The 8,519-nt window shown below is 43.7% G+C and overlaps 1 protein-coding gene across 1 annotated transcript in view; it reads left to right on the forward strand.

Annotated features, from left to right (window-relative positions):
* Positions 1–4,498, forward strand: part of LOC103798880 (pericentrin-like) — a gene marked incomplete at its 5' end in the record, with an annotated part of 12,079 nt that extends 7,581 nt beyond the window's left edge. The window contains 2 exons of the mRNA XM_009071164.1: positions 2,688–2,864; positions 4,223–4,498. Of these exons, the coding sequence (XP_009069412.1) occupies positions 2,688–2,864; positions 4,223–4,498 (453 nt within the window). The remainder of the gene's footprint in view (positions 1–2,687; positions 2,865–4,222) is intronic.
* Between the last annotated feature and the right edge of the window lie 4,021 nt (positions 4,499–8,519).

An 8,519-nucleotide genomic window follows, 5' to 3' on the forward strand; every position in this document is an offset into this window, starting at 1 on the left:
AAAAAAGAAATCGCTTTATCCAAAGCGAAGGAACAGCAACGTATTGAAGAACTGAAAATCCGTCACGAGGAGGATGTTTGCAGACAGTTGAACAACTTGAGGAGTGAGCTGGAGAAGTGCCACAGAAGGGAGGTTGCAGAAGCCAAGCAGGTGTATGAAGATGAAACTATTTTAAAGTATAAGAATGAACTTGAACAGTTAAAAAAAGAACTCCGTGCTTTGAATTCTGAAGAGCACATTCAGAATTTGAATGGTATAATAATTGACTTAAAAATTAGTCTTCAGGAGTCTGAAATTAACAAAGAAATTTTGGAGAGGAAACTTGAAAACCAACAGGAAGACTTTTGGAGGGAAAAAACTGAGATTGAGACTAAATACAAGGATGTAATTGGTGGCCTTAAGTGTCAACTTTCTGATGCAGAAGAGCAGGTTAGGGAGGCCCAGCAGTACAAAAAAGAAAACCGGTCCTTGAACGAAGAGATTGACAAACTGAATTCTTTCATCCAGGAGTTAAAGGAAAAGCGACTTAATGAGACTGAATCAAGTACAGATGTAAGGCAACAGCATGATGGAGAGATTGTCTCCAATAACAAGCTAATGAAGGTGAGGGAAAACCAAATTTTACCAGGGGTGTCACAGCTGCAGGTAGCAGAGCTGGAGATGTGGGACAAACCACACCGGTTAGAAAGGAGAGATGAGCTAGTGCATGAAGAACTGCAGTTCCAGTGTGAGTTAGGAGCAGACTCCTCACATGATCAGTTAGAAGAGGTTAAGAATTCAGAGATCACAGAGAATAATGGAAGCAGTGAAGGAGATAAGCTGTGTGAAGAACCCCTGTCAGAACTAGAGCTTTTCAGTGGTGATGAAGGTATGTTGGCTAAATATCTCATCTCCACAGAAACCCCAGAAGAGTCCTGTGTGTCCAGCACTTCAGAAGGTCATGCCATTGAAGAGGGTAGATGCAGTATGTATGGGTTAGACAATAGTATGCTTCTAGAACCCTGCAGAGATTTAATATCTCCTCCATTAAACTCTAGCCTTGAAGAGGAAACAGATCCGAGTGGTTTGGCTCAAGAGGCTTTTGAAGAGCCAGGGGTGGGAACCAAGACCTTTGTTTCATTTGTGCCAGGTAGCTTCCTGCAGCAAAACACAATGAGAGACCATGGGGACATAAGGGATGATGAGACAATGCTTTTAGTAGAGAGATGTGTGAAGCTGACTGAGCAGCTCCATCTGAAGGAGTCTGCCTTGAAGGTGTCATCTCAGGAGACCCAAGAAGCTGTTCGAAAATGGGAAAAAGCAATGGCTGAGCTCTCTCATATGTGTGCGAAACTGGAGGAGGAACGTGCAGCAAGGCTCTGTTCTGAAAAAGAACTCCTTAAAAAAACAGAGAATGAGAAGGATCTTGAGAATAAACTCATGTTTCTAGTAAAGCAGCAGGGCGAGGATGCAGGCCAGCCTCACTGTGCTGCAGAGCCTCTAACACATGTGTCAAAACCCTCTACATGGCAAGAAATGATCAAAGACCTCCAGGAGGAAAGAGAGATGTTGATGATGCAGCTGCGAACACAGGAGCAATTAGTTAAAGATGTTCAAGAGCAGAAAACAGCTTCTGATTCTGTGACGAGCGAAGTGCAGTCTCTCTTTGGCCGTCAGCTGGCTGCTGTGCAGAGTCAGAGGGATCAGATACAAAGCCAGCTTGATGCTCAGAAGGCTAAAAACCAGAGAATAGCAGAACTGCTTGGTCAGAAAACCATGTCTGAAGAGGTGTTGAAAAAAGAGCAGGAGTTGCTCAAAGCTGAACTGAATAGCAAAGAACAAAATTTAGCTCTTTTATTGAAGGAAAAAACAGCCTTAGGGGAAAGATTATCTGAAGTGGAGGAGGATGTGCTGAAAGCAAAAAAAGCCCTAGCAGAGAATACTGCCATCATTGAGGACCTTGAGAAAGAGATACATGTGAAGAACGCTGAAATGAAAAACCTCAAAGAAATGGAGGAGTGTGAGAGACTGAGCTATGAGGACAGGTTAAACCTCAGCAACCAAGAGATCCATAAACTCAATGCTGAAATGAAGGCAAAGAGTGCTGAGTACAGTGAGGAAAAAAACCAGCTGAATGAAGAAATCACCCGCTTGAGACAGGCTCGTCTGGAGCTTGAGGCTCGCGTGCAGGAGTCCTGTCAGGCTGCACAAGCTGCACAGGAGGCTCTGTCCCAGATGGAGAAACATTTCAAAGAGGAAATGGGTAAAATGGAGACTCAGCACCTTGCTGAACTAACTAAAGTGAGTTTGACACACCAGAGAGAGGTAGGAAACCCTGATAAGTGCAGGAGTCGGATTTCGGAATGCTTAAGGTAGCCATTACAAATGTTTGTGTGCCTGTTTTCAGATAGAAGAGTTAAATGCTGAAATAAAAGATAAGATGGAAAAGCAGCAGAAGTTGGAAGAAGAGAGAAAAGAACAGATTGCTTTAATCAAAAAGGTAAGTGCTGTGATTTGGTTTGGTTTGGAAAAATAAACTCACAGTGTGAACACTCTAGAGATGCAAAAATGTATCCTTTTTTTTCTTTTTTTTTCCATGGCGTCTTTGATTCGGGGTCAGGAGGAAAGGAGAATTCTGGTCTAGCAATTTATTAGGGCTAAACCAACTGTGTTTTGAAGAAACCTCTTCATCTGGGTATTCTCTGCAGGTCCATGAACGAGAGCATGGTCGTGAGATATCTGAGCTGGCTGCTAAACACGAAGAGGAAATGGAGAAGCTCCGTGCTGAGCTACAGAAAGAGCAGAGGCACCAGTTGGATGAGCTTCGGCAGCAAATGGCAGCCACGCACAAAGCAGAGCATGAGCAAGCTCAGCTCCAGTCCCAGGTGAAAGAAAGCAACACAGTGACTGTTGTGGTACTTACCTGACTGGTGATGGGCCCCGGTATGCACAGGGATCAAGGAGCCTCCTTAATTCTTGTGGCTATTATTTGTGCTCTTTTACATAGTGCTACAGCTGAGCATTGGGAGAGTGCTCTGCGTGGGTGGTGGTATATGTTTTCTGGGGGAGTTCTCCAGGATCCTCTGCAGTTATATGAAGGAAACTGGATCCTGAAATTGATGGGTTTAAGAAAAAAAACCAACCCAACTTTGTGATTTTTCATGTCTTGATAAGTTTAACAAGTAAATGTATAAAAAGTACTAAACTCCTCCTGGTTTTTAATTATCCCAGTAGTGTAATCAGGAATGTTTTCTTGCTAAGCTGAAATATGAAAAACCTCGCTTTGTCCCCTAAATATTTACTGTATTTTTGAACACTTCCACTAAATACAATGTGGAAGTGGAAAGAACATGCCTAGCATTACGTCTGAGTACCATCTGCTGGTAGACTGGCTAATTTACTGAAGAATTGATAAGTTTGCTTGGTCTCTTTGAGCTTCTGTTTTAACTCTTGGATATACCTCATGGTTTTTTTAATGAAGTGTGGTGAATTTTATTGGCACTGTTCCAATACCACTTCAGAGTGTTACTTTTCTAGCAAATTATAGCAAATAGAAAATATAACAAATTTTTAGTAGGCAGTGGGATGAGCTTGTGCTCTGCTGTGGTGTGAGGAAGTGTATTTTGTAGGCGATGAAGAGGCAGGTAAAGAAAACCTTTTACTTTGCACTGAAGATGTTATTCAAATCATGGAATCATAGAATTTTAGGGATTGGAATGGACCTTAGAGATCACCTAGTCCCAACCCCCTGCCCTGGGCAGGGACACCTCCCACCAGAGCAAGTTGCTCAAGGCTCCATCCAGCCTGGCTTTGAACACTGCCAGAGTTGGGGGCCTCCCTGGGCAACCTGTGCCAGTGTCTCACCACCCTCACAGGGAAAACTTCTTAATATCTAACCTAAATTTCCCTCTTTCTATTTTACCCATTGCCCCTTGTTCTGTCACTGCAGCTCCTTACAGAGTCTCTCTACAGCTTCCCTGGAGCCCCTTCAGATCCTGGAAGTTGAGTTTCAAAGCAATTTGGCAAACAGTGAGGTTAGAGCAGTGACCTGCCAGCCCTGAGCAGCAGGTCATAGCCCTATTTTAGGGGCTTCTTTAAGTGCTCTTGTGACAAAGAAATGCTCTCCAAGGACAGAGAGGCAAAATTTAGGTGTGTTTATCAGTTGAAACTGTAACTGTTCATGAAAAAAGTGAGCAGATTTTGTTACAGAGGAGGAAGAAACCCTTTTACTTCTCTATTACAGACTCTGCACAGCCTTGAACTGGAAGCTTTACGCCTCACCTTAAACAATATGCACACCTCCCAGCTGGAGCTTACACAGTCCAACTTGAGAAAGGAGAAGGAGACAGCCCTTGTGGAACTACGGGAGATGCTCAACGACAAACGTGCTCAAGAAGTAGCGATTCTGCAAAGCCGCCATCAGCTGGAGTGGGAGAAGGTCAAAGAGCAGTGTCTGAAGGAAAAAGAAGAGCTTAAGTCAAAGTATCAGCAAGAACTAGGTATTAAAATTGGGGAATAATGGACCAGAAATTGAAACCCCATAAGTCTTTTCTTCCTGCACAGGTTCCTGTCTTGGTGCAGAGTTGGCCTCTTGAGTGACAGCTGGTGTTGCCTTCAGTAGGGACAGGGGCTAGACTGCCATGTGTAAGAGTGCATGTTTTATGTATGGAAATGAAGTTGTGCAGACCTCAGTTTAATCTTTCTTCATCTGTGTGTGTGTTTTGCTTTTATGTCTGTGAAGTAGTGCTACACCAAACTAGCTGCTTTCAGGAGGCATTAGACCAAGCTCTCATGAAGAATTTAATCAGTACAAAGAGAGAGCTCATACCCTTCATGACTGTTGAGGATTTTTCTTACTCTAAGTCAGCATTCATATTTTCTTTCTGAGAAGATGTAGAAGTGCTTCCTAGTGTGCCCTCTCAGTGTTTTCAAAAGGAGGATAAAGGCATCAGAAAGGAGCGGAAAGGCTCACTGGGAACCTGTAGCTGGATATTCTTTGGGATGTGCTTGATGTAAGATTGTATTCTGGCATCAGCAAGAGGAAAGCTGCCCTTGATAGTCCTGAAGACCTGCTGATGGTGCTCTTGGCATTGTTTGGGAGATTTGCCTCTTCCCAGGTCAGAAGATCATTTCTGACCTGTATGGGAGAGCTTGGGGAATTTCTGGAGCAAGGTGAGGCTTGCAGCAGTTCACTGAAGATGGTTGCAGAACCAGAGACTGGTTGGGGGTTGGAAGGGACCTCTGGAGATGAAGTCCAAATCCCTGCTAGAGCAGGTTCACGCAGAAGAGGTTGAATGTCTCTAGAGAAGACACTGCAACCTCTCTGGGCAGCCTGTTCCACAGCTCTATCACCCTCACAGTAAAGAAGTTTTTCCTCATATTCAGGTGGACCCATGAGTGACATGATTAGCTTCAGAACCCCTGTTACACTCTGGGTCGCTGATCATATCCCTCTGAGCTCTGAAATAAGGTTTAGGAACCATTCCTTTAGTTGTCCCTTCCTAAGAGGAAGAGAACATTCATTTAGGGCTGTGTCTTTTTGACCTCAGAATAGGAAAAAACTTGTAACCACCAGGAATGCAGTGAAGTAGTGGCACAGTGGGATCTAGGAGCAGGAGGAGGTCTAGATGCAGTTATATCAATGCTGTTGACATGCATTTTGACAATATAAACTTGATATGAATGTTATCACTTATGAGTGCTTGGATATAGAGGCTGGGGAGAATCTGGCATCAGATGCTGCAGGAGACTTGGTGCGGAGCAAGTGGGTACTGTTGCTTGATGGGGGGAGAGATGTCTCTTGGGAGAGGCAAAGATCAGACATCACCCAGCTGATTTGTGTGCTGGGATACATTGTTACACTGTCTTGTAGCTTGGATGATACTTGTTTCTCTCCCGGCCCATTAGCTGGTTTGCTGGCAGTCTCTGGGTTCTTATTTGCCACAGAAAGACTTGAAACGTGGTTGCATATTTTAAATTATGAAATCATAGAATTCTAGAATCATAGGATTTAGGGGTTGGAATAGCCCTTACAGATCATCCAGTCCCAACCCCCTGCCCTGGACAAGGATGACACCTCACTAGACCAGGTTGCTCAAGGCTTCATCCAGCCTGGCCTTGAACACCACCAGGGTTGGGGCAGCCACCATGTCCCTGGGCAACCTGTGCCAGTGTCTCACCACCCTCACAGGAAAAAACATCTTTCTCACATCCAACCTAGACTTTCTCTCCTTCAGTTTGATCCCATTACCCCTTGTCCTATCACTGCAGTTCCTAACACAGAGTCCCTCTCTGGCTCCTTGTAGCCCCTTCAGATATTGAAAAGTTGCTCTGAGGTCTCCACACAACCTTCTCTTCTCCAGGCTGAACAGCCTCAACTCCCTCAGCCTGTCCTCACAGGGGAGATGCTCCAGTCCTCTTAGCAACTTTGTGGCCTCCTCTGGACTTGCTCCAACAGTTCCATGTCCTCCTCATGTTGAGAACACCAGAACTGTGTGCAGTATTCCAGGTGGGTCTCAGGAGAGCAGAGGTGAAGGATCACCTCTTTTGACCTGCTGCCCACACTCCTTTGGATGCAGCCCAGGATTGGATTGGCAAATAAGTAAGCTAGGGCAACAGTGTTTTGCAGCTATGGGAAAGTAGGAAGGGGTCCTGCACACCAAAAAGGACCAAAGAAGAAGCTGGAATGAATTGGGAGGAGCTGGGAAGGAAGAAGCCACTGGTGTCAGTGATAACTGAGCAGATAATGGTGTGTGTCTTGCAGTCTGTTTCCCATGCATTCGTGGAAGAAATGTCAAGAGTTTAGTACCTGCTACTCCTATTCTGTCCCTGGGAATGATTCTGTGATCATAGTCCTATGTAGTGAAAGGCTAAAATGCCATCTACTGACTTGAACTTGTGCCTCTAGGATGCTGGGTTTTTGGTATCATGTTCTCTGCAGGGTTAAGCAGGCTTTGCTAATTTTGCTTTCCTCAGAACTGAACCTGCTGAGTTGTCTTTGCAGCTGTAACTGCTAGGTGCTTGTTTTCTAAAATGGAAGTGAGTCACTGGGCTATAACACAACAGCAGGTTTGGGTAGAAGCTGCACCTTACCCTGCTCTGTGCCTGCCATTTAAGTCCTGAGTTTGATGTTGAAAATTGTGATCTCATCCATATTTCTACTTAGCATTTCATCATAACATTTTCTACAAACTTATTAACAAGTATTTTATTTCACAGTTGAGCAGAGAAAGAAAATAGAGTTGGAAATGGAAGAATCACATATCCAGGCATTAGAGGTACAAATTCTGTTCTTCCTACAAGAAAAAGTAAAGCTTGTTTCAGTAAACTAGAGCTGCTATAAGTCCCATTTCTGCTATACTCTTTTCTTCTCCATTTGTTTTACCTTTACAATAAGAGTATTACTGTACTAAACGTGTTTGCTTTAGTAATGCATGTGTTGCTCTCTTAGACCCTCAAAAGAGAATGGGAGTTGGAGTCTGAGACACGTTTGAAAACTAGGTGTGAAGAGCTGTCTGAAAAACATCAGACTGAGATGATAGAACTACAGAAATCTCTGGAAATGGATTTGGAAAAAGTCAGAGCAGAGCTGGGGCTGCTTTCTGTTGAGAACAAACAATCCAAAAGTAAGTACCATGGTCTGGGCAGCAGTTGTTTTATTCAAGAGTGACGTAGCTATGTGTTTCTCCAACCTGCATAAAAGCAAATACAAGATGTATCTGTGTGCTCTTACTTAAAACTGGGACAGTGCGTGAGGCTGTAAGTGAAAAGTTGTTTAGAACCTGGATAGCATTGTTGTGTTTGGACTTCCTCAGGGTGAGATGAATTAGGTTTTCTTTCAAGCATGTTAAAGGGGTGCTCTTCTGACTCCAGCTGAAACCCAGATTTGACTGCTGCAGTTCAGCAATTCTGATTAATGTAAGCTTCTTTTAGCAAAAACTCAGGTTTGAATGAAAAGTAGTTAAAGCTCAATGGAACAAAAGTTCCAAAAGCTGATTGTCTCTGGCTAAAAGTGTGGGTTGCAGAGAACTGGGAAGTACTGGGTGGAACTGACCTTCAAATACTTCACTGTTGCATTTTTGTGATTCCCTGTAAGCTAACATTGGAGCTAGAGACATGAAATTCTGATTTTGTTGCTGAAAAGCTATACAGGTTGTTCATTAACCAGGACAATGGAGTAACAGAGCTCATTTTAATTCTAGTAAAATGTCTAGAACTCGAGAGGCAGCACCAGGAAGCCATTACCAAGCTGCATGCTGAGCAGTATCAGCTCCTAGAAGAGACAAAGATGAAAAGCCAAGAAAAAGAACAGAATCTTCAGAAGGAGGTGAATTAAATCTCTTTAGTTGTTTAGAGTGGTTGATTACTCTCTCTATAACAAACTAGACCTTAATACCTGTCATTTGGGTGATGTGTTTGTATTTAGGGATGTTACTGAAAAACCAAAATGCCTCTCATGAAGCAGGTAAATACTCTGGGATTTTCCAGAGCAGTTCAGTAACTTAGGGCAAGTGCTGGGCCCTGCACTTTGGCCATAACAA

The sequence above is a fragment of the Acanthisitta chloris genome, unplaced genomic scaffold (assembly GCF_000695815.1).
Source record: "Acanthisitta chloris isolate BGI_N310 unplaced genomic scaffold, ASM69581v1 scaffold40703, whole genome shotgun sequence".
Classification (NCBI taxonomy): domain Eukaryota; kingdom Metazoa; phylum Chordata; class Aves; order Passeriformes; family Acanthisittidae; genus Acanthisitta; species Acanthisitta chloris.